Source organism: Schistosoma haematobium, chromosome ZW (genome assembly GCF_000699445.3).
Source record: "Schistosoma haematobium chromosome ZW, whole genome shotgun sequence".
Lineage (NCBI taxonomy): Eukaryota > Metazoa > Platyhelminthes > Trematoda > Strigeidida > Schistosomatidae > Schistosoma > Schistosoma haematobium.
This window is the reverse complement of record NC_067195.1, coordinates 71968220-71991040: the sequence shown is the minus strand read 5'-3', so window position 1 is coordinate 71991040 and position 22821 is coordinate 71968220. Positions and strand designations below refer to the sequence as shown.

At 36.4% G+C, this 22821-nt stretch overlaps 1 protein-coding gene across 2 annotated transcripts in view; it reads right to left on the bottom strand.

Moving 5' to 3' along the window:
• ABCC1_5 (Multidrug resistance-associated protein 1) overlaps positions 1 to 18187 on the bottom strand; it is a 62555-nt gene extending 44368 nt beyond the window's left edge. The window contains exons 1-14 of one of the 2 annotated variants that reach the window (XM_051212227.1): positions 17939 to 18187; positions 17723 to 17902; positions 17562 to 17690; positions 15924 to 16070; positions 12601 to 12720; positions 11354 to 11415; positions 10332 to 10475; positions 7950 to 8285; positions 7440 to 7617; positions 7251 to 7347; positions 6355 to 6512; positions 5300 to 5365; positions 3506 to 3850; positions 355 to 448 (exon numbers count right to left, since the gene is read on the bottom strand). In XM_051212227.1, the coding sequence (XP_051072383.1) occupies positions 355 to 448; positions 3506 to 3850; positions 5300 to 5365; positions 6355 to 6512; positions 7251 to 7347; positions 7440 to 7617; positions 7950 to 8285; positions 10332 to 10475; positions 11354 to 11415; positions 12601 to 12720; positions 15924 to 16070; positions 17562 to 17690; positions 17723 to 17902; positions 17939 to 18007 (2125 nt within the window). In that variant the 5' untranslated portion in view covers positions 18008 to 18187. Of the gene's footprint in view, positions 1 to 354; positions 449 to 3505; positions 3851 to 5299; positions 5366 to 6354; positions 6513 to 7250; positions 7348 to 7439; positions 7618 to 7949; positions 8286 to 10331; positions 10476 to 11353; positions 11416 to 12600; positions 12721 to 15923; positions 16071 to 17561; positions 17903 to 17938 lie in introns of both variants that reach the window. The other variant, XM_051212228.1, reaches the window with a different exon arrangement.
• Positions 18188 to 22821: the final 4634 nt, after the last annotated feature.

Genomic DNA, 22821 nt, shown 5'->3' with positions numbered 1-22821 from the left:
ATAGACAGTTAGCATTTATAATTAATCAGTTCAGGCAAATCTAAAACAGTTCGTTTAGTTGGGAATTTGAGTAGACCGCCATCAATCCATATTTCTTCAATGTACGCTACCACACAAAGTGACAGTGTCCAAATATGAAACACTAGCTGTGTGCATACTAATCATCAATCTGATTCACATAATCTTACTAGGTCCAATTAATCAGTCATCTCTATATAAAGAAAATGTTACGTTGTATAACCACTACACTCACATTAATATCTCCGTACAACTAAAAAAAGTATCAGTTGATTTGCAGAAAATCAGACCCGAAAACTGATAGGTTCATAATAACGCGCAATAACCTGTACTTACTTTCATCAAGAGAATAGGAGTTTTTATCAGAGGAATAATACTCTAACTCATCAGCTAAAAGAAATAAACCAAGGCGGCGAATCGAAACAAAGGCCTGCAAAATGACAAGCAAAGAAAAATAATAAGACACATACAAAGTTACTGAATTCATTACAATCAAACTGTAAAGAAATTAACACAGATAGTCAAAACAACTTAGGATCTGGACACAACTGTACATTAGCTTCAGTTACTTTCTGGTTTTACCATACACCAGCAATAAATGGTTCGAATGTGTTATATCCCTACGAGAATAATGAATGGTAACTTTTGGGATCCATTTGTGGAAGAACGCTAGACGTATATGTTTATCGTATAATTTGATAAATAACTAGACTATTCATATTCATGTTCCTCCTATCATAAGCTTTATTTTGACCTATGAACTATTATTGTACGATTTACCACTCTTGAGTTATGCCTTGTTTATCAATTACTATCTCCCACATTCACAGCCACTTTTGGTTAAATCTTGTGCAAATGTTGTTTTCTATTTTATAGTACGATGTGGTCTGTCTGGTTAGTATATAAACCCAGTATGTTTGAAATAAATGATTCATATCGTAGAGGCTTAGATTGGTGTTCTGGATTTAACAGGCTGTGCTATGCGGGAAGCAGGACCGATAAAGACTCTAGACTGCTCGTATGGGTTTTATGGGTCATTGGTCCGGTCGATAATTCACTGTTCTCTAATTGGTGGTATCATTACATTATACATTAATAGAACACAGGACACAAGTTATAACAGAGTGTATGATCAAATATGTTGCCAACTGTCAAAGGTTATATTTTACAGTTGAACACTGTACTACACAGACTAAAACGCTAAAAAAGGACGCATACAATCACTACAGTTATCTAAAATTCAAACGAGGAAACCGTAACAAATCTTTCTTAAATAGTTATGAACTAAAATAACCCCATTAATTTTATTTGATTAAATATTTCATCAAAACTACACACAACTTGAACTAGATGAATAAATATCAAAATTAAAGTTTTACTGACTAAAATGGAAGAGGAGTAATTAACCTACTTATTGTGCAGTCCAACAACCATTGAATAGCTTGCAGACAATAATTTATGGAAAATTAGGTTAAACTACTATTGAAACAATACTAAATAGATTAAAGTTTAAAAAACGATTTAATATCTGAGATTTTAGAGCTTAAAAACATAGTGCTATATAAAATTTTGTTATCATTATCTAATATTAGAAGTGATATTACTCACAACAAAGAATAAGACTAATTAATAATGCATCGATTTTCACATAGACAACCACCACAAATGTAGATAAATCTAACGACTTGCACAAAAACACTACAAATATACTAATACTGACTATCACTAGCATACTAACATTAAAATACATAGCAGAGAGTATAAATGTATCATTACTAAATTTGTTAAACTCTTTACTTTCCAAAAACAAATTCATTTTATTTTTGTATAAATTTATAACCAAACCGCGGCATCAGTGCTTGAAGTCACTAGCTTCTAGTGAGCCATGTTGGTAGATGCAGACTACTTAGCTGGGGTCCGCGTGACTATCGTAACCAATGGTTGGAGACTCTTGATGACATGGCTCAGAATCAATCACAATGGCGTCGGTGTATACACTCTCTGTCTTCTCTTAAACTAAGAGATTAAAATCGCTTCATATCTTTCTCTCTAAGAACTAATTCTTTCTTCCTGTACTATATCCTTATTGCAATCTTTCTTTTATATATTACCACCTCTGAATTAACTACTTTTATGAATCCGGTGTCCATCTTGTTGTGTTAATGAGGTATGGCAACTTGGACCGATGCATATACGTGCCTGGTCCTACGTTGTAGCTGACTGACTGTATAAATTTATATAGAGATAAAAGATATACATATTACTCTGAATTACTTCGTCATTGTATGGTAAACTATTTGATAAATAAAATTCCAACGTTCATTAATTTTAAGATGAGATAGATGGTGGTTAGCAATAGAATCCAAAGTGTGAGTTTCGTCCTATTATTAATTTTTTTCCTACATTATGTAATTTTTGTATACATCTACATAATTACTTCTCGTCTCAAACATGTTAATAGCATTCATAACTAGTAAAATAATAGCGTTAAATGCTTTTTCATTATTCAATCACATAACCTATTACAAATAACGTAAACAAGCTAATAGAAACTAAATATTGGTTGAGATCATGAATTAATTGACGTTAGACCACCGTTGGAAACCTGGAAGCACTGGACGGCCGTTTCGTCCTAGTATGGGCCGTCCAGTGCTTCCAGGTTTCCAACGGTGGTTTAACATCAATTAATTCATGATCTCAACCAAAAACTTAACAATCTACACAACCCCATACTGAGAAACTAAATACTTTAACTCATTTACCAAAAACAAGTTAGGTTTAATCCATGCCAAATTTATCTCAAAAAGATACTGGTTGACCGATGAAAGTTTATAATTAATTATAAGAAATAACATAAATCCTCTATTGCATGTAAAAAAATATATATCTGATTCTCAAGAAGTGGGCTATTAACAACAACGTACATTTGATTGTTTAGTTAATTACAATGATTAGATATATCGGGACAACATATGCACAAATGGTTATGTATTTTCCAATCAATATACTCTAATAAATCCAACTGATTGTCGTTTCTTTTAAGTGTAGTGACATTCTAACTCTAGCCAGATGCTACGTGTCGTTATTGAATTCAGACAAAAACAAAAAACATGTACTACAATATGAACATATTTCAAACAATGAACGAATTACACTAGCACTACAAAATAAAATCAATATCTAAGCATGATTAGATAGTAGTTTATGTAGCGAACTCTTCTTGTGACCTGATTTATCTTCGATAATTTTGATTTTGATTATTTCCCTGAAATTTAAACTATATTGTCTCATGAAATGTTGGAAATGATATTTTCACAAATAAAATTTTATTTTTAACGAAGTGTTCTATTATAATTGAAAGCCTCCATTAAATGCAGAAGGTCGACCTTCAAATGTATTTTTCGACTGGCTGCGGTTTATACATAAAATGTTTATCAGATAGATGATAAAAAAATTATTCATATTTCGACAGACATTTAGAGCATACCATTATTGAAGATGAAAGACTCCATGGCAAAAGAAGTAGTGGACTACGTAGTAAATTGAACAAACTGACACTGACAAAAATCCGTTCAGGTGTTAACAATTGAGGTGTAGGGATATCAGTGGTATTTCCGACCCAATTATCTAACAATACATTGTGGTTGGCGAATAAGAACTCTCTTAAATAAGTAACAAACGTTATCAATAAAATAATATACGGAGCCAAATTCCAAACAACATGGCATAGACCCCAGCCTAAGGCGACACGTAATAGTTCAATTAGTTCAGATTGACGAATTGACTTGACTTGAGATTGAAACGCCTTTTCCCATGCATAAAGTTTAACCACCTAAAATGAAACAATTTTAGCTTAAAAAGGTGCCATTCATCATAACCGATAGCTAACATAGCAACTAACGTGGTAAGGGAAATGATAGTAACGCTTGTTATGTCAGTGAACTGTACTACCATGTCAATCCATTAGGAAATAGCAATATAAATATTGATTCATGAAAACTTTTATAAAACTACAAGACAAAAAAGGCAAATTTGTTACAAAGTCACATCTAGCCTGTTAATTACACAATATCTTGGTCAAATAAATGACAATTAAAAACTTGCCATTAATTTGATGATGCAATCATTGAATATACAAGTCCACTGCACCACTCAGCCCAGGAGTTAAAAATGATGCATATATTTGGAGTAGATATTGTAATAAGAATTTGGTAAACAATGATCTTCACTATAGTGGGATGTGACATCTAGTATCAAGATTACTTACATAGTATTTACAATTTGCGAGAGGAAACTTTGCCCATTCATAAAATTATTAGGTAACAGAAGTGTGGAATAGTTATTACTCAAAAATGAGGACTACACATTCAAACGCTTCAAACCTGACATTTTGCAATAACATCAGCCCCAAATGCCCTGGTACGGCCGAGAGTGGGGACAGTCCGCTCTCCCTCTCGAAATGCTCCCACATGACCACGTGCATACAACCACTGCCATGGAAGCCCTACTCACTGCCTTCTCGTGGCCAGGTTTTTTCTACAGAATTGAGAGGACGAAAAGCGAATGTCCGGCGCTTTAACCGGGTTGGTGGACACGAAGAGTTCACCAAGGGGAGTTGGAAAACCCTGGCTGCAAAAAAATGGTGCACATGGGCTCCAGTATCGTGAAGGAACAAATGGCGTATGAACCATTCGTTGGTTACCGACTACCAGGGTACTGCATCACCTGACGTTGCTCCACTGCCTTGTGGATCAGACCTTTAGTTCAAAGGCTCCGAGTGTGGCCCCCTAAGAAAACCACCTGCTTCAGTTTGGGAACCCATGCAGTATCACGGCCCTCATACAAATCGAATGATTTATGTGGCGTATATCTATTTGGTGCCTCCTTGTATCAATGTTTATGTGTTTAAATAAACAAATAAACAATAACATGAAGGTGGCGATGACATTGAACGACCAATCTACTGATAATCAACTAAATACCTAAATATCTAAGTTATTTTGTACGACTAACACATAAAGGTGTATAAATAAACAGGCTTCTGACAATCTATTAGGAGCACTCAACGGTATATACACTTTCAATCGACTAAATGTTTCATGTATTATATATATCACCCGAAAATATTAAAACAAAACCACTAAGATAAGGAACCAAATGAGTTTATTATACGATAAATGATTTAAACATGATAGAAGTAAATTTTTTTATTTTGTACTATAAACTGACATTAATTAGACAACCATTGAAAAACAAAAATTAAGGATGAATATAAACTTACACGTATAGCAGCAAGCACTTCGCCTAAGCATTTCATACGCTTGTCTTTATATTTCATTTCACGAATCTGAAAAAGAAAACGAACTAAATGTCTACTTATTTTAAATAAAATAACGGGAACATATATAAACTCAAACAATAAAACATACTTCCACTCGCGACGTATAATTTTATTTGAGATGTTACCAGCCAAACGATAATAGATTCTTATAAAGCATTACTTATGTATGTTGGAAGCATTATGTAATGCTGACGTTGAGCGTATAGTATTTCGCAAAATCGCTTAGTGAGATGGTAAACCTTCATCTATTGACAGCATGTGTATCGAGAGACTTCCCACCCTGGGGTCTTGTGTTGACTGATATAAGAATAGGTTAGTTACTATGTTAGAAGTTGAGAAACAAATATATTGAACGAGACCATAAACTTGTTGACTAATGGACTCAGTTGTATCATGAGATTTAAACTCCCTGGTTTATATATATAATCGTGAGCCCTGCTTGTAGACGTTACGTAGCATGGTTCAAAATCTTGAGATGGTGAAGTTTGTGTTGATGATGTCGTTCAGAAGAACGATGAAGGCTCCACGACCAAACCACCCAGCTCAGAGAACAAAACTCCATCAAAATGGTTCAAAATCGTTTACAGTGTTATATATGCGCTTATTATTTATCTTACTATTTCAATAGAAATTAATGTTATTCCATATGTTTCATCCTTTGATTAAATTTGTGGCTTTTAAATCATATTCTGTATTTAGTTTCTCACTACAGCTAATATTACTATTTCCTGTCTTGTGATGTATCAATGTATTCTCTTACTGTAATGATATATAAGATTTAGAAACTTCAGCACACTTAAATTTTTGTGCAGGGTCTACTGTTATTTATAACTGGTTGATGAACAATTTTCAATAACCTAAATATGATCTACGGTCATAGTTGTAATCCCAATGACCTATCCTCAACGGGAACAGAAAAACAAAATTAACTATTCACCGATTGGTAGAGTAGCCAAATTTAAGAACAACTATAACTTAAAAATAGTACTGTTTACCTCAAATTTTTGAGTAGCCCATATCAGTAAACAATTAAGTGGCAATACTAGCAACAAAAATCCAACACCAGCTATCGCAGCTGAACCAAGTTGACGCCATAACAAAATAAACGACAAACCAAATTCAATGAGTGCATCCCAAACAAGGAACGAGAACACTAGAAAAAGATTTTAATATAGAGATTATTTGAAGATAAAATATAATGACCAAAGTTGTGTACATTCGTGGTCAGATAACTGAGATTATGATGTTTACTATTTTGGTAAAAAATAATACGGAAATCAATTGTTTAATATAAATACCTAAAACGGATATTAGTAATATTACACTGAAAAACATAAACTATTTATTATCACGTAATAAATATGTCATTGTTTATTAAACACTTAAATAAGTTTCTACCAGCAGGAGTTAAATAACACGGATTGCAGGAATGTGGATAACTTTAAAGTTTTACAGAGTATTAATAACTCTATTTTACATACTACTGATTTATTGCCATCAAGCTGCGATTTTAACAGGTTTTCAATGAAATACTATTGAACAAGATCACGAAGTATAGCTCCTAAATCATTGATATTGTTAAGTAAAACAATAAAACAGGTTAGTAAACAATGTGGACAACTGGATACCACATATGTTAACCACATTACCTAGACTATAAAAACAAGATAATTTAGAAAGAATTGTTGACGTTACAAACCAGAACAAACAGATCATTTTCATATGAAACATTTCTGTATGATTTACCATTAGCGAACAACCACTAGTAAATTGATCTTCGTTGAATAAATATTCCAAACGATTGTACATTCAATCAAAATTAACATGTACAAAATTAGAAATAAAAAAGTTCACAAGTAAACTTGCACGATGAATTAATTACCAAACTTACTAAAAAGTTCTTTTATACGATTCACATCAACACTGAGCAAATTTATTAATTCCCCCGTTGTATACTGGTTTCGAGCTTCAGAAGATAATCGAAGAGACTGAGAATAAATAATAAAAATATATTACCCAAAAATTTTCTTTAATTACGAGAACTATGTTGAATGCTGATAAATTAATAAGCTAAGCTCACTTTTCGATAAATTGCAGATGTAAGGGCTGATCGAACAGATATTCCCAAGGATAAACAAGAGTAAAAACCCTTTTGATCCACCAAAACTGATATTGACTGAAGAAATAGCATTGAAAATGCAATAAAATATCCTTGCCATGATGGAGCTTCAGGTTTGGAAAGAAATCGAAGTAACATCCTAAAATAAATGTGAATAAAATTGGTTACCATGTAATATGAAGTTAATATTGTTAATGTCTTGATTCTATCTCAATAAAATATTTGTAACATACGCAAGGATTGATAATGTATGGTCCTTATCTGAAGGTATAGAATCTGATCAACTGGTTTCAACTAACTAAACAGATAACGCTCGGAAGACAGAAAAATTGAAATCCCTGGAGCGTTTTAACCGTAAAAATATCATCCTCATTACAATTCAAAATTTCCAGACAATCCTGGTGAAAAAAGCATAACAATGGAAATAATACACATCATACTAGATTACACTACGTCCATATATGCACTTACCCGAGTAACAATGGTGAGCTGTAGTTGAAGAATACAGCAGCCGAGATTAAAATCCACCCGCAAAATAGACGCAAACCAAAAGATGAAATAAGAGCATAGAATAATCCCCATGTGGCACGTGCAGGACTGGCTTTAATTGTACTCTGCTTACATACTTCTAGATTATGTGAGTTTGAGTTGTTATTAGTAGTAGATGGTGACAAGATATCAACATCAGGTGTTGCATTCAACATATTTGCATCATTTGAGACATTTTCAGTATCTTCATTATTCTCTTCAAAGTCCGTCAACAACGGCACATCATCATCCATAACATTTGAAAATGGCGTTTCTGATCTTAAAAAATTGACCAGAGAAACAATAATTTTAGAGAAAAAAAACATTTAATTAAGTTGCAGAACCTAAGTTTTATGTTGTGTTATAAATAATTAAGGCTTGATAATTAGTAATTCCAACTCAAGAAAATGAAAAATTTTAACGCAAGTGAGAATCAGTCAAGAAACTAGGATTCATTGTAGATGGATTAGTATACAGAAATATACATCGGCAACATGCTGCGTTTCATACTCTCTGTTAAACATTAGCGATCCTGTTCTTCTGTGTCGATAAAAAATGTCAGTTAATCGAATGTATTTAAAGCACTAAGAGCGGTTTATCTAAATCATTAGTCTAAGTAACGTAGTACAGATACATGTACTTGGCTGTAATATGCAGTTTTTCTTCTACAACTATAGTATATAGACCAAGATTGAAACCTTTAAGTAGAGTGCTTTAGCCACTACGTCATCTGTATCAACAAATCCAATGTGAGAGTTATTTACTAGAAAATCGACCATAATCAAGCACAAAATTAGATCACTTGTATGAACAGAGTTGAACCTACAACCCCAAATGACATATTTTATAAAAATTAATCAATAAATCACGGTGTGAATAAAACCTGACGTTTAAATCGGATTGGTGTCATGCAGCTGTAGTGATTTTAAGTAGTAAAGCGATAATGAACTTTGAACTCATCAAGTGGCTGATAATATAATAATATATAATTATTTGTGAAAGTTATAGTATATTAGTGTTTATAAATAGACACAAAGTAAAAGGTTTATTTTTTACAGGACTCATACGACAAACTGCACTTCAAAGAAATGCGTGAAGGACAGCTGACAGCTGCATTCCAAATGAGGACCGTAATCGGACAAGGCTGATTACTTTCCCCCCTTCTTCTCTCTTCTGGTGGCCAACTGGATTATAAGGACCTATACATTTCAAGAAAAACAAGGAATACAATGGACAGCCCGGAATCAACTAGGCGATTCGGACTTCGCAGATGACCTAGCTCTTCTATCCCATACACACGAAAAAATGCACGTCAAGACAAAAAGTGTGATAGAAGCCCCTGAATCAGTAGACCTCAACATAGCAAGATCTACAAATACAACACAGAGAGCACCAACCCAATCACGCTTGATGGAGAAGCTCTTAAGGAGGTGGAAACTTTCACACATCTGGACAACATCACCGACGAACAGGAAGGATCTGACTCGAATATGAAGGCACGGGTTGGTAATGCAAGGGCTGTATTTCGACAGTCAAAAAACATCTGATAGGTATCTTCGGAATATTTCTCGCATACTACAGAGTGAGCAATGTTGAGATTAAACCCGGGGTACTAGACAGGTATTGTAAATCGGTCGATAAGATTGTGAATCTTTATCAACTGAGGTGGTTGGAACATGTACTATGCATGTTCAACAACCGCCTACCTCGACGCGCGATCCCGGTATAGGGGTAGGTTGGAAGAAAACTAGAAGGGCCTGGACAGAAATTTGGAACCAATCCACTAATTCATTAATTGTTGGGTTTAACCATGCCAGTAGGTGGAGGCTAATTGGTTTGGGTCCTCAAATGTATCGTGACCGATGGGTGGAGTAGGATGGTGGTTGAGAGTCAGTTTCAATAGCACGATACGTTTACTCTTTGTCATCCCTTAGATCTTATGTTCAAAAGTTATTTTATGATCATTATGATAAATTCCTAATAATCGCCTCGAAAGTAATAATAAGTTGTCTCATCTACCAACCACGGGTTTGTATACTCACCTTTGAACCGCTCTGCTTGTGTGAAGGCTAGTGATAGTAAATTGCTGCACAAACCGAAGTCTGCAGAGCAAGAATTCGTGATCTGGTTTTAAACCTACTGCTTTAACCAATAATAATCTAGTATGTAATGTGTTTGCGATTGAACGACTTCTAAGATTGGCCTATTAAAAGGTATACCTTAACTAAGCTTAATGTTTCGTGATTTATTTTACTAAGCAGCTCCATATAATGAGACATCTCATTGAGATACAAAGTCGGAAGCCATTACAAAGTGAATACTTACTTCTTTCTCGTGAACCAAAGATTATAGGATCTACGCCAGGCACGCTTAAATCGACCATAACTTTCATTAACTGAATCTTCAGGACGTATATGAAACATATTTGAAGGACTGTTAATTTGACCTCGAAATCCTTTCCAAATAGTACTGCATGCAAAATCAATGTTGAAAAAAAGATCAATAAACGATTCATATAAAAAAGTAATCAAAGTTTCTATAATAGTATCAATAATAATATAAACGACAGTTTATGCTTTAAATTATCAGAGCATGTAACAACTTTCAGTAGTCTAGAGAAACCTAGTGCAATAACTGACAACTTTGGGAGCGAAAACTATTTACTGTAAAACCTAACAAAAAGGAAATTTTTCGTGAGTAGCCATCGCTTGGATACGCTTCGTATCAATGGATGTCACCGACCGATCGACGTTCTTTCCACTCATTTTAAAAATCAATAATTCGATCATCAGTCAATATAAACTTACTGCGTAACAGTTAACAAAAGGTTTAGGTTGCCGAAACAAAACATGACATCAACACATGCAGTCATTATCTGTCGAACTATATCACATCGGGAGATGTAAACTTAGCAAAATTAACGAGAAAACTGTTATCTGTAGTTGAAGATGACATACGACACAGTACAAAGTCGGTCTCAGTAACACATATATACATTTCTTATCTCACCTATATTACTAAGATTAGTATCATCCCATACTTTTATCCCCTAGTTTTATTTGTTCATTTCATGATATATTTCAGGTTTAGTTCTGACTATAGTTATTATCATTAGTTCACCATTCATTGGACTTTCATCTAGATTATTTCATCCCTTGTTGAGCAGATGTAATGTAACTTATGACAATACATATTTGTGAAAGGTTCAACGCTGTTTATGAATGAATAATACGTCGTTTGTGTACAGTTGTGATCTAATTATGAGTGAAGTGATTAAAATGCGACTCCCTAGACAAACACTGATTATAAACACCAAATATGTCCCGAAATTTATCAAGATGACATACCTTGTCAACCAACTGAAAGTCCATAAAGCCGGAACAGAGGCCCATAACTCTGGACAGGCGTCCTAAATATATGAGAAATGAGAAACACATATCATGCATGTTACGGCTACTGTCTCAAAATAAATAAAAAAACAAAGCTACGGTTCCCAGTGTTTGACAATTTTGTAGTTCGCACAAATATACTTTAAATCAGAGCAACCGTACTGTCTGTGGTATATAGATCTGGTCCTAAATAGCAAAGGATTACTTGGTCCTTCACATCAAATACATAGGTTATCCAGGAAACGGGGTTTCTTAGGTTGCATAGCATCTTTAGAAATTTCACTAAAATAAACTTATCACAACGTTTAAACCTTATGTCACGTTAGCATCTCTGTAACTGGGATGTCGAATTTTGGCCATAAGCTCCTGATGCACGACTAACACAAATTTGTTTAAGTTGGTAGTAATAAATAATAACTCCCAGCGCGAACATATTCGATGGCACGAAATGTGTAATATTTCAAAGGTTTAGTTACTTTGTTGAGATTGGTACTATTTCAAGCCCACATAGGTTATTCTAGCCCCTGGACAGATCAATCTATCCATTCTTCTTAAACCACATTTGACCTTGCTAATTATTCGCTTATGTAAGTGTGTGAACATTTCTTATCTTATCACATGTCTGTAACTCGTTTTTGTTTGACTATAGATATCGATTCACGCTTAGTTAGGTTGGGTTGGCTTAGGTGCCTCCTCCATAGCGCGTTATTTCTCTCCGATCTCTTCTCTTAGGTTCGTTTCTTTGATCGTTTGTCTGAATCAACGATTGTATGAAATACACGTATTCAAAATCCATTCTCGTATTTGACTTATTTAATTCCGTTATTCACTAACGTGGTTTAAGTCGATAACTATATGCGGGGACTAGCGATATGTGTATGTCGATAACAGCCATTTACACGATTAACCCGGAGTCAGATCACCGGAACACAAAAACTTAGCCGCCTGGACCAAAGGTTAAAAGCTAGTTCTAACGACATTATAGCGATCATAACATTGGAAATCGCACAATAGATTCGGCCCATTAGTTACTTCAATGTAATGACTTAAATAGACTTAAGTTTTATACAAGACGCAGGGACAACATCGATGACGTCGAATGACTATACACTTACTGGGAACTGAAAAGCTAATATTACGACCCAAAATAACTATGATACAAAAGTGAACAGTTTAAAATTTAAGATTTCATTCCAGGAACTTACTTTGTCATCAAGCAAAGAATTTTGTTCATTAAACGGTGAGAAAAACTGAATAAGCAGCTCTCCAAAAGCTAGACATATATAGACAGAGATGGTAGCTGCATGAATCCAGTAAAATGTAAACTGAAAATATAGAAACGAAATTGCAACTGTCAAAAATTCTGATCAGCATTTCGAATAACCGCATGAATTAGGTACACTTTTGAACGTTTGGTACGGAGAACTCATAGACAAAAACAATCTCGTAGTGATTAGATAGCGTTACCTGAAAAGGAAACTGGGTCAGAGTTGGTTTTAGTGACCCAAGAGTATGACCGCAGTGCCTAAGGGACAACTGCTTGAGGTGATTCACACACGACCCTTTTGTGGGTGATTTTTTTGTTAGCTCCATACTTGTTGAGATCCTACCGATGGAGACAGAAATCTGTGGAATAAGGCGAAGTGTGTGATTTTAGGGTCGACCTTTTCTAACCCCACCATTCCTTTATGGAAAGGCAGCATCGCTGTCATGTCCGACCGTTGCAGTTACCTCGACGTGGTGGTCGGACTTGCTTATAGTAATGAACCAATCGAGCTACACTGGCTGGAACAATCGTCCCCCAATATCCTACCAAGCTAGACAGATCGACTGAAGAGCGATAAGACTAAAAGCAGCAAACCCAAGGTCCGATAGTGAAGTTGTACTGCTGACTGTATAGATGTGTGAAGACAGTTAGTTGTTTCCTTCGGACAACCAGCATTACAACGGTGCTGCCTTCCCACAAGGGATTATTTTAACTAATATAGCATCTAAAATACTAGCCTCAATAGTTATCGGACGCCTAACTAAAACTCGTGAAGTGAAAGCACAGGAAAATCAGGCTGGCCTGAAACCTAGTCTTGCTTGCATCGATCACATATTTACCATTCGTAGAACAAAGACATGCTTATCGACGTCCGACAATGATTGTTTTTCTTGACTTAAAGGCAGCATTTGACTCTGTAGACCGCGAGATTCTGTGGCAGTGTCTGTCACTGAAAGATGTACCTCAGAAGTAAATAAACTTTGTGAAGGCTCTTTACTCGAACACTACTAACCGAGTCATAGCTTATGGTGAACTGTCATCTAATTTTACAACCTCAAGTGGTGTCCGTCAAGGCTGTCCACTATTTCCACTTTTGTTCAACTTCATCATAGATCTACTGATGGAAATAACGCTCACGTAGACTGAATTTTCGGGTATTGATCTCCTACCAGGAGGTCCACTTATCGACTTAGAATACGCAGATGATATAGTCCCGTTTGATGAAGACGCTGACAAAACTCAGTCTTTTGGTAGCACTGAGCAACAATGCCAGTATATTTGGAATGCGTTTCTTGTCCTCTAAATGCAAATTACTGCTTAAGAACTGGTCTGCGTCAACACATGAAGTAGTTGAACGCGTCGACAACTTCACTTATCTTGGAAGTCTGATCAGCCCTAATGGGTTGGTGTTGCACGAAATCTCACCACGGATTCGAAAAGCTTGCTTGGCTTTTGTCAACTTACGTCACCTGTGGCGAAGGCAAAATATCTGTCTACCAATTAAGGGGCGAGTATGCTGTGCGGCAGTTCTGTTCTACATTACGGCCGCGAAACGTGGCCATTAAGAGTAGGAGATACTTGTAAGCTACTAATAATTGATCACAAATGTCTTAGAAATATTGCTCGCATCTGCTGGGATCACTGGATAAGTAATAGTGAGGTTAGACGCAGGGTATTAGGGAATGGTGGTAAATCAGTTGATGAGGTTGTGTGTCTTCGTCAACTGAGATGGTTGGGCCACGCATTGCGTACGCCTGAATACCGATTACCACGATGAGCAATGCTGACTACTTTTGCAGATGGTCGGAAGAAAGTTAGGGGCGGCCAAACCAAGACGTGGCATCAGTGCTTGAAGTCACTGACTTCTGATCTTAGCCACATTAGTAGATGCAGACTACTTGGTTGAGGTTCTCGCGACTATCGTAACCAATGGTTGGACAACTCTGCGTAATATAGCTCAGAATCGATCACAATGGCGTAGGTGTATACACTTATTATCTGCTCTTAAACCATTAGATTAAAATTACTTTATACCTTTCTTTGTACGAACTAATTCTTTCTTCTTGTATTATATCCTCATACACAATCTTTCTTTTATATATTACTACCATTGAAGTACCTACCATGAATTTGGTGTTGACCTTGTTGTGCTGATAAGGTGTGGCAACTTGGACCGATGCATACATATGCCTGGTCCTACGTTGTAGCTGACTGGCTGGTCTCTGTCATGGTGGTTGTCTGAAGGGAACACCCTACTGCCGCCACACCTCTGTACAGCCAGCAGTAGAACTTCGCTCTCGGACCTTGGGTTTACTGCTTTTAGTCTTATCACTCTTCAACCGACCTGTCTGGCATAGTGTGGCCGTTATAGCCCAGTCGGATTATCACAATAGGCAAGCCCGATCACCACGTCGAGGTAGCCGCAATGGTTGAGTAAAGTGTACTGTCAACTTTTCACTTCGCTACCCCATCACCATCACTATCGTCATCCTAACTAGCATCATTAGCCAGTTTAAGTATGACTGATGAACGCACATATCAAACTCAGTACAAAGGCTAAACAGAAAAATAGTGATGTATAAACTTGACGATATGACTCACTAGATAGACCAAGTTAACTGGGATGGCAGAATCGGGGTAAGACTACAACCATAAGTTTATGAATGATCATGTACGAAACTGTGATCATAGGATTACTACTACTAAATATTCCTTGAGTATGAGGGTATGATCGAAGTACATAGATGTTAAATTTATGGGTAAAGTGAACGGAGATTCACATTCTAAATTACAAGAATAATAAAACACTAATAAAGCTGCTTATAATATAACATATACGAAACATTTTGTTATACATTCTACTTCCATATTTTATAAGATTGTACAAAAGTAGCGGGATAATTGCTGATCGTATATCAAAACCGAATATACAAATTAGTACTGAGTTGCCCACTCAAACTTACATTAAAACTGACGTAGACTATGAATAACCGTTCTCTATTTTTAGTCAGCATATACATAAGAACAAAAACTTATTAAAGTCTCACTTGTTTTTCATCAGTTCTCACCATTTCAAAAATGTTACCTATGTAATTCACGGCTTTAAGAATTAAGTGATAGCTTGTGTAGTATTAAGGTGGTAAGAAATGTAATATGAGATCCATCTCAGTGATATATTATAATATATTTAGGATACTTTGATGAAAATAATCAAGTGAAAGCTGAAAATTGTTCTTTTGCAAATATATGCACTTTTCTTACTTGGTCCGACCATCCTTTTCCAGCATATAATAGACCATAAAGACGGGGTAACATGCATACAATTATTAAGCACGTAAAAGCAAACAGCATTTGTGAGCGTGGTTGACAAGCACGGCGTTTATACTCGACTAATAGCATATGAGAAACCTGACAAATAATAAAACGGTCAAAAATTGATGCTGCTATAGAAAAAGCGAAGGTTAAAACGCGAATTCACTAAAAATCACAACTAAGAATTAACTGAATAGTATGTAGAAGTAACAATAGAACCCTAAGAAACCAAGTTGATTAATCATAGGAATTTGTGAAAACACTAAGTAGAATAAGCGATATACAGCACAATACAAGTAAGGGTTATTTGAATATGACTAGCAAACTGCATGCTAACAGTATTTTTGGACAGTTGTTAGCATTGAAATCTAGGAAGCGTCTTGTCCTATTCGAGATTCACTAAGTGGATGCAACCGCATCTGACAATTCATATTTCTAAATTCCATACTATAATCTGTTAGGTCATGGAGAAGCACTGAACAGAGTCAATAGAAAGAGAGTAGAAAACGTCCATATATATGGTTGATATCATGACAACTAACATTTAATGGACCCATCAGTTGGGATGGCTGGGACACGTGTTACGTATGCCCAACCACCGACTTCCTCGACGTGCGATGTTCTGTGGTATAGGAATAGGTTGGAAGAAAGCTAGGGGCAGCCAGACCAAAACATGGCACAAGTCCATGAAGTCACTGACAAGTAGACTGAGTCATGTTGGTAGGTGTAGACTACCTGGTTGGGGACCGCGAGATGATAGCAACCGATGGTTAGAGACCCTGAATGACATGGCTCAAAATCGTTTGCAATGGCGCAGGTGCATACACTCTTTGTGTTCTCCCAAATTTTGATCTCCTTATTCCTCCTTGTCTCTCTTTTTTCTCTTCCCAAATTTATTTCACTGTATTATACTCTTTAAGTAACATCTCCAAACGCTAATCTTCCCGACTAGTGCTTATACTCTTATTACCTCTACCACTACGGGATTTGAATCGACCACTGCATCTCTGTGCTAATGTGGCGTGGTAAGTCGAACTGATGTACGTACGTACGAAGTTCTACATTGTTACTGACTGACTGATTTAATGGACCGATACGATGTATACTACTAGTTGCAAGTTCGACATTTCCTCGTTGTTAGTGTTTAAGAATACACTGATTGTAAGGTCTTTAGCTGTCCATTGAGAAAGTACCAGTTTATTAGAAGTTGTGAGTCTGAGCTATAATTCCATCTGGCTTTGAATATAAGACTAGAAACTATTAAAAGCAAAAATAATACAGTTGTGGATCCAAAGCCCGTTAAAATTGGGAGTAAATCAGCAATTTTCAGTAGAAAAAGGTCATGGTGATCATAAGAACACGACAACAATACTTGTATGACCTAATATGACAGAATATCTTATGTGCCATGATGAAAGCTATCCATAATTGATGACAAATCTAATTAGTGAATCCAATTTCTATCTTTAGAATACTCGTAGTACTCCGCTCTTTTGAAGCACAGTTAGAGAGCTAGTGCTACCAATAGTGTTTATATCTACCAGTCGTTAAAGACTTAGATAACAAATGAAACAGAAATCCACTTACAACTGAGACAAACAAAATGGTCATGGAGAAGTACTGCACAGAGTCAATAGGAAGAGAGTAGAAAACCTCCATACATATGGTTGATACCAGTAATATAATTACACATACAGCAATTCCAGAACAAAGAACCTAGAACTTTAATGCTAGAAAAAACAACAAACCATTCGAAGACATTGTAAAATTCCGAATTTTATCAAAGCAATAGGAAGGTTCCACGTGTGTTTTTCGAATAGCACGGACAGTATAAACATGCAAAACAAGGTTAATCCAGGAAATGTAAGCATAGAAAATTGGAAACACTCTGACAACTTGAAATCCGATCCCCAAACTTCTGTAAGATTCTATGACATTGTGACTAAAAGTTATCTTGGACCTACGAAGAAGCTGTCCGAGCAAAACGGTCTTTTATACGACGGTTGCTCCATCGCGACAATAACAGGACTCATATGAAAAATGGTGGAAATTTAATGCAGGCGGTGTCTAGTGTTGTAAGCATGTACCCAACCAAGGTCATATCCAAAAATCCACCATAAAGGTCACCGAATTTGAATGCAGACGAATAAAACTGAAAACAGCTTCTCTTTTAATGATTCCTTCATCTAAATCCTCCTGTATTTGTAGCGAAGACCAGTTGTGGAATCGTTATGTGAACTTGAGGTCAAGTTTTATTGGGGATGTTTTATATCACTGAGTGTATTTTAGAACATAGGCAACTTAAAATTGAACTTTTACTGAGTTAACTTGCCATTCGCTGAGTCGACTTTTTCCAAAATTTTATGCCTGATATAGTCACCACATTTCTATTTGGCTTATCTGCCAGTCAACAGTAGTATGTCTGAAATACACGCATCCCAAACGTGTTAACAGAACATATACGAAGTTAAGAGAGATATAGGTTTAACAAGTGCCTATATCGTTCAAACAATGGATGCTGAAATATGATCACAATCTGTTATGTGAGAACGACCATATACGGCAACCTAGATGCTATTAAGTGGTTTCATGTGTTATAATCACTTCTCAGAACCGAATTCCCTCATAAAATATTACTGTGGCTTTTCATTCTACCCACAAGGAAGTGTATCCGGAAAACTTCCTGAAAGCGACTAGTTCCCTTCTAAACAGAGAGCAATAATCACTTATGTGTGTCGAAATTGCGGACACCACGTTTATAACAAAACTCCGCCAGTAGCACTCCAATGCTTACTGCCACCAAAGTCGGAATGGACAACACTGGGTATGAAAATATCATGGGACGACATGGACTAGGAGAAAGAAATGAAAATGATGGGCGATTTACAAATTTGTGTGCGCTTAACAAAATAGTCATGGGTGGCACTATATTCTTCACAAATGCTTACACAAACCCACATGGGTGTCACTGAACCATGCTACAAAGAATCAAATCGAACAAGTCTGCACTAATAAAAAATTCAAAAGATCCAAAGAAACACCTCAGCAAATGTGAGAACTGCGGAGGCATTACAGTACTATCGATGCAAGGAAAAGCGTTTATTAGCGTTGATGAACCGAATGAAAAATTCAGTAGACGCCCAGTTTTGAGATCGACAGGATGGATGCTATAATCGGTTGTTTACAGACCGAAATGCAACAATACATATCACCGTTGATTAGTCAGTTGAATGTAGCTCGTCACTATGCATCAATTTCATTGACTATGTATAGGCGCTTGACAGTGTGGATAGGACAACATTATGTGACCTTCATTGATACAACAGCGTACCTGAGAAGACTCATACGACAAACTGCACTTCAAAGAAATGCGTGAAGGACAGCTGACAGCTGCATTCCAAATGAGGACCGTAATCGGACAAGGCTGATTACTTTCCCCCCTTCTTCTCTCTTCTGGTGGCCAACTGGATTATAAGGACCTATACATTTCAAGAAAAACAAGGAATACAATGGACAGCCCGGAATCAACTAGGCGATTCGGACTTCGCAGATGACCTAGTGTGGTGTTTGAATGAACTAAAGATATCTTGGTACTTTTGGATTGCTTGATTCCAAATTCCAAATACAATACATTCGTTTGTGCTTGTGTCTTACTTCTTAATTCAGTTGCGTTAATTCTGGATTCCTAGTTTATACGATAATTCAAATACGTGTGAATATTATACTGGCGTCGCGATGGAGCCCGCGATGGAAAAGTTAGATATTCACTCAACTTCGGAAGCTTTTGAGGATTATTTGGAAAGGTTTGAAATCTGGAGCATGACTAAGAACGATGTTAAAGGTGATAAAACTGTGGCACATTTCCTGACATTCATTGGGAGAGAAACGTACAGCTTATTAAAAACTTTGGCGTATCTTGAGATGGTGGAGAAGATTTGTAGCTCAGGTGGATGATTTTGGTGGAGTTTCGTTCTCTCAGCTGGATGGTTTGGTCGTGGAGCTTTCATCGTCCTTCTGAACGACATCATCAGCACAAACTTCAAATAGAAGTGAAGTGTTTGAATTTCTCCATATGTCTTTCAAAGCTTGTTCTGTGCACCTCGATGTCGATTGGTTCTTATTGACCTTAAATTCGTCATTGTTTATTTCTTTGTTTTGGTTGTGTCTCCCATTGTTTTGATTTTTGTTCTTATGTTTGTGCATGATTTTTCTGATTGGTTGATAAATTGGATTGATTTCAATATGCTTGTTGATTGCTGATTGACCTGAGTGCCAGGCTTCGAAAAATTCTCTGGTGTTTTTGGAGTTTCCTCTGTCTAAGATTTCCACATTTTTCCAATCGAATGAATGTCCGCAGTTGTCCACGTGTATTGATATAAGTGAGGAGATATCATGCCGTTTGACTGCTAATTGATGTTCATGCATGCGCAGGTGAAGGGGGCGTCCGCTCTGTCCGATGTAGATCATCTACAAAATAAATTGTGCCAACTGCGAAAAACACTACATCGGACAGAGCGGACGCCCCCTTCACCTGCGCATGCATGAACATCAATTAGCAGTCAAACGGCATGATATCTCCTCACTTATATCAATACACGTGGACAACTGCGGACATTCATTCGATTGGAAAAATGTGGAAATCTTAGACAGAGGAAACTCCAAAAACACCAGAGAATTTTTCGAAGCCTGGCACTCAGGTCAATCAGCAATCAACAAGCATATTGAAATCAATCCAATTTATCAACCAATCAGAAAAATCATGCACAAACATAAGAACAAAAATCAAAACAATGGGAGACACAACCAAAACAAAGAAATAAACAATGACGAATTTAAGGTCAATAAGAACCAATCGACATCGAGGTGCACAGAACAAGCTTTGAAAGACATATGGAGAAATTCAAACACTTCACTTCTATTTGAAGTTTGTGCTGATGATGTCGTTCAGAAGGACGATGAAAGCTCCACGACCAAACCATCCAGCTGAGAGAACAAAACTCCACCAAAATCTTTGGTATATCCAGAAAAACCGATCTCACTTCCTTATGCAACTCTCAAGGAGCTATTATTAAATCATGTGAAGTGCACCAGTTTTGAATGCCGTAGAAGGGCGAAATTTCACAAGATGGTTAGTTAAAATGACCAAAACGTTCGGGAATTCATCCTTGAATTGCAGAAACAAGCTGCCGAGTTTAATTTCGGTGATCAACTTCATGTGCAACTGAGAGATCGATTAATTGCAGGAATTAACATACCGGGTTTGGAAAGAGAACTGTTAAGAATGCCAAACTGTCCCTTTCAAGATGCTAGAACTGCGTGTATTAACTACGAGGCAATGAATGAACATGATATCCAGTCGATGAAGATTTCTAATGCTTTGCTTAGTCGTCATGATGAATCTTCATCTACTTTAACGACAATTAACACTCCTTTTGGTCTGTTCAAATACAATTTCCTTACATTTGGTCTAAGTTGTTCTCCAGCCATATTTCAGGAAGTTATGAATAAAGTAGTTAGTGATCTTGAAGGTGTTGAAGTTTATCAAGACGATCTCATTGTTCATGGTTCTAATAAGGTAGTTCATGACCAGAGACTTATTGCTTTATTGCGTCGTTTAATTGAGAAGAATATTACAGTGAATCCAAATAAGTGTTCATTTTGTGTATCTAGTTTTGAATATCTTGGATACCCAGTTGATGGTAATGGTTTTAGACCAGATATGAAACGACTAGCTCCACTGACAAATGCACTGTCTCCAAAAAATCTCACAGGATTACGTTCACTGGCGGGTTTTCTTCAGTACTACTCCCGTTTTATTCCCAATTTTTCTTGTCATGCAAATTGTTTATTTAATATTTTGACATTCAATTCATTCAAGTGGAGTGAGGAACAAGAGTCATGCTTACGAAGTCTACTAAAGTTTCTTTAAAATGATGCAGTTCTTCGAACGTACTCCCCTAATGTACATTCTGTGCTTATTACTGATGCATCATCTGTGGGAATCGGTGCAGTTTTGGCAGAGGAAGGTAGACCAGTTATTTGTGTTTCACGCAAACTTATTGTTACTGAACAAGGTTATTCACAGACTCAGCGAGAAGCATTAGCTGTGTTTTGGGCTGTTAAAAGACTTCATAAGTATTTATTCGGAAAGAAATTTACTATTGTTACGGATCATGAAGCTTTAAAGTTTATTTATCATCCCGAAAAATCCTTAGCACGTTCCTCAGATGCTATGGTTCAGCGATGGAGTATTGCTTTGAGTGCATACGACTATACGGTTCAGCACAGAAGTGCCAAACAGATTCAACATGTTGATTACATTTCTCGACAGTCATTACAAGATAAACCTATTAATACTTCGGATTGTTTGTCAGTGCAACCTTTTCCAGTGAGACGTTGAGATCTCATTAGAGAAACTCGCAGATATTTTGGATGTATACTCAGTGCTATGAGGAAAGGTTGGAATGCTAATTTGAAACGTAGATTTCCTATCTATTTTTCAAAGCGGGATGAGCTATCTACTACTCCTGATGGTATTCTGTGTTTAAGTGATCGTGTTGTCATTCCTCCTTCATTGCGTAAATCTGTTCTTGAAGATCTTCATAGTGGTCATTTAGGTGTTCAGAAAATGAAGTCCTTGGCAAGGCTCATATGCTGGTGGCCAGAGATAAATGCAGATATATGTCGTACGGCAAACAATTGTGAGAAATGTCATCAGTTGAAAAATCATCCGTCGAAGCGGACGCCGTGGCCAGTATCGTCTGAGGCCTGTCAGAGAATTCATGCTGACTATTGTGGCCCGTTTCTTGGTAAATACTATGCACTAGTAGTTATTGATTCTTTTTCA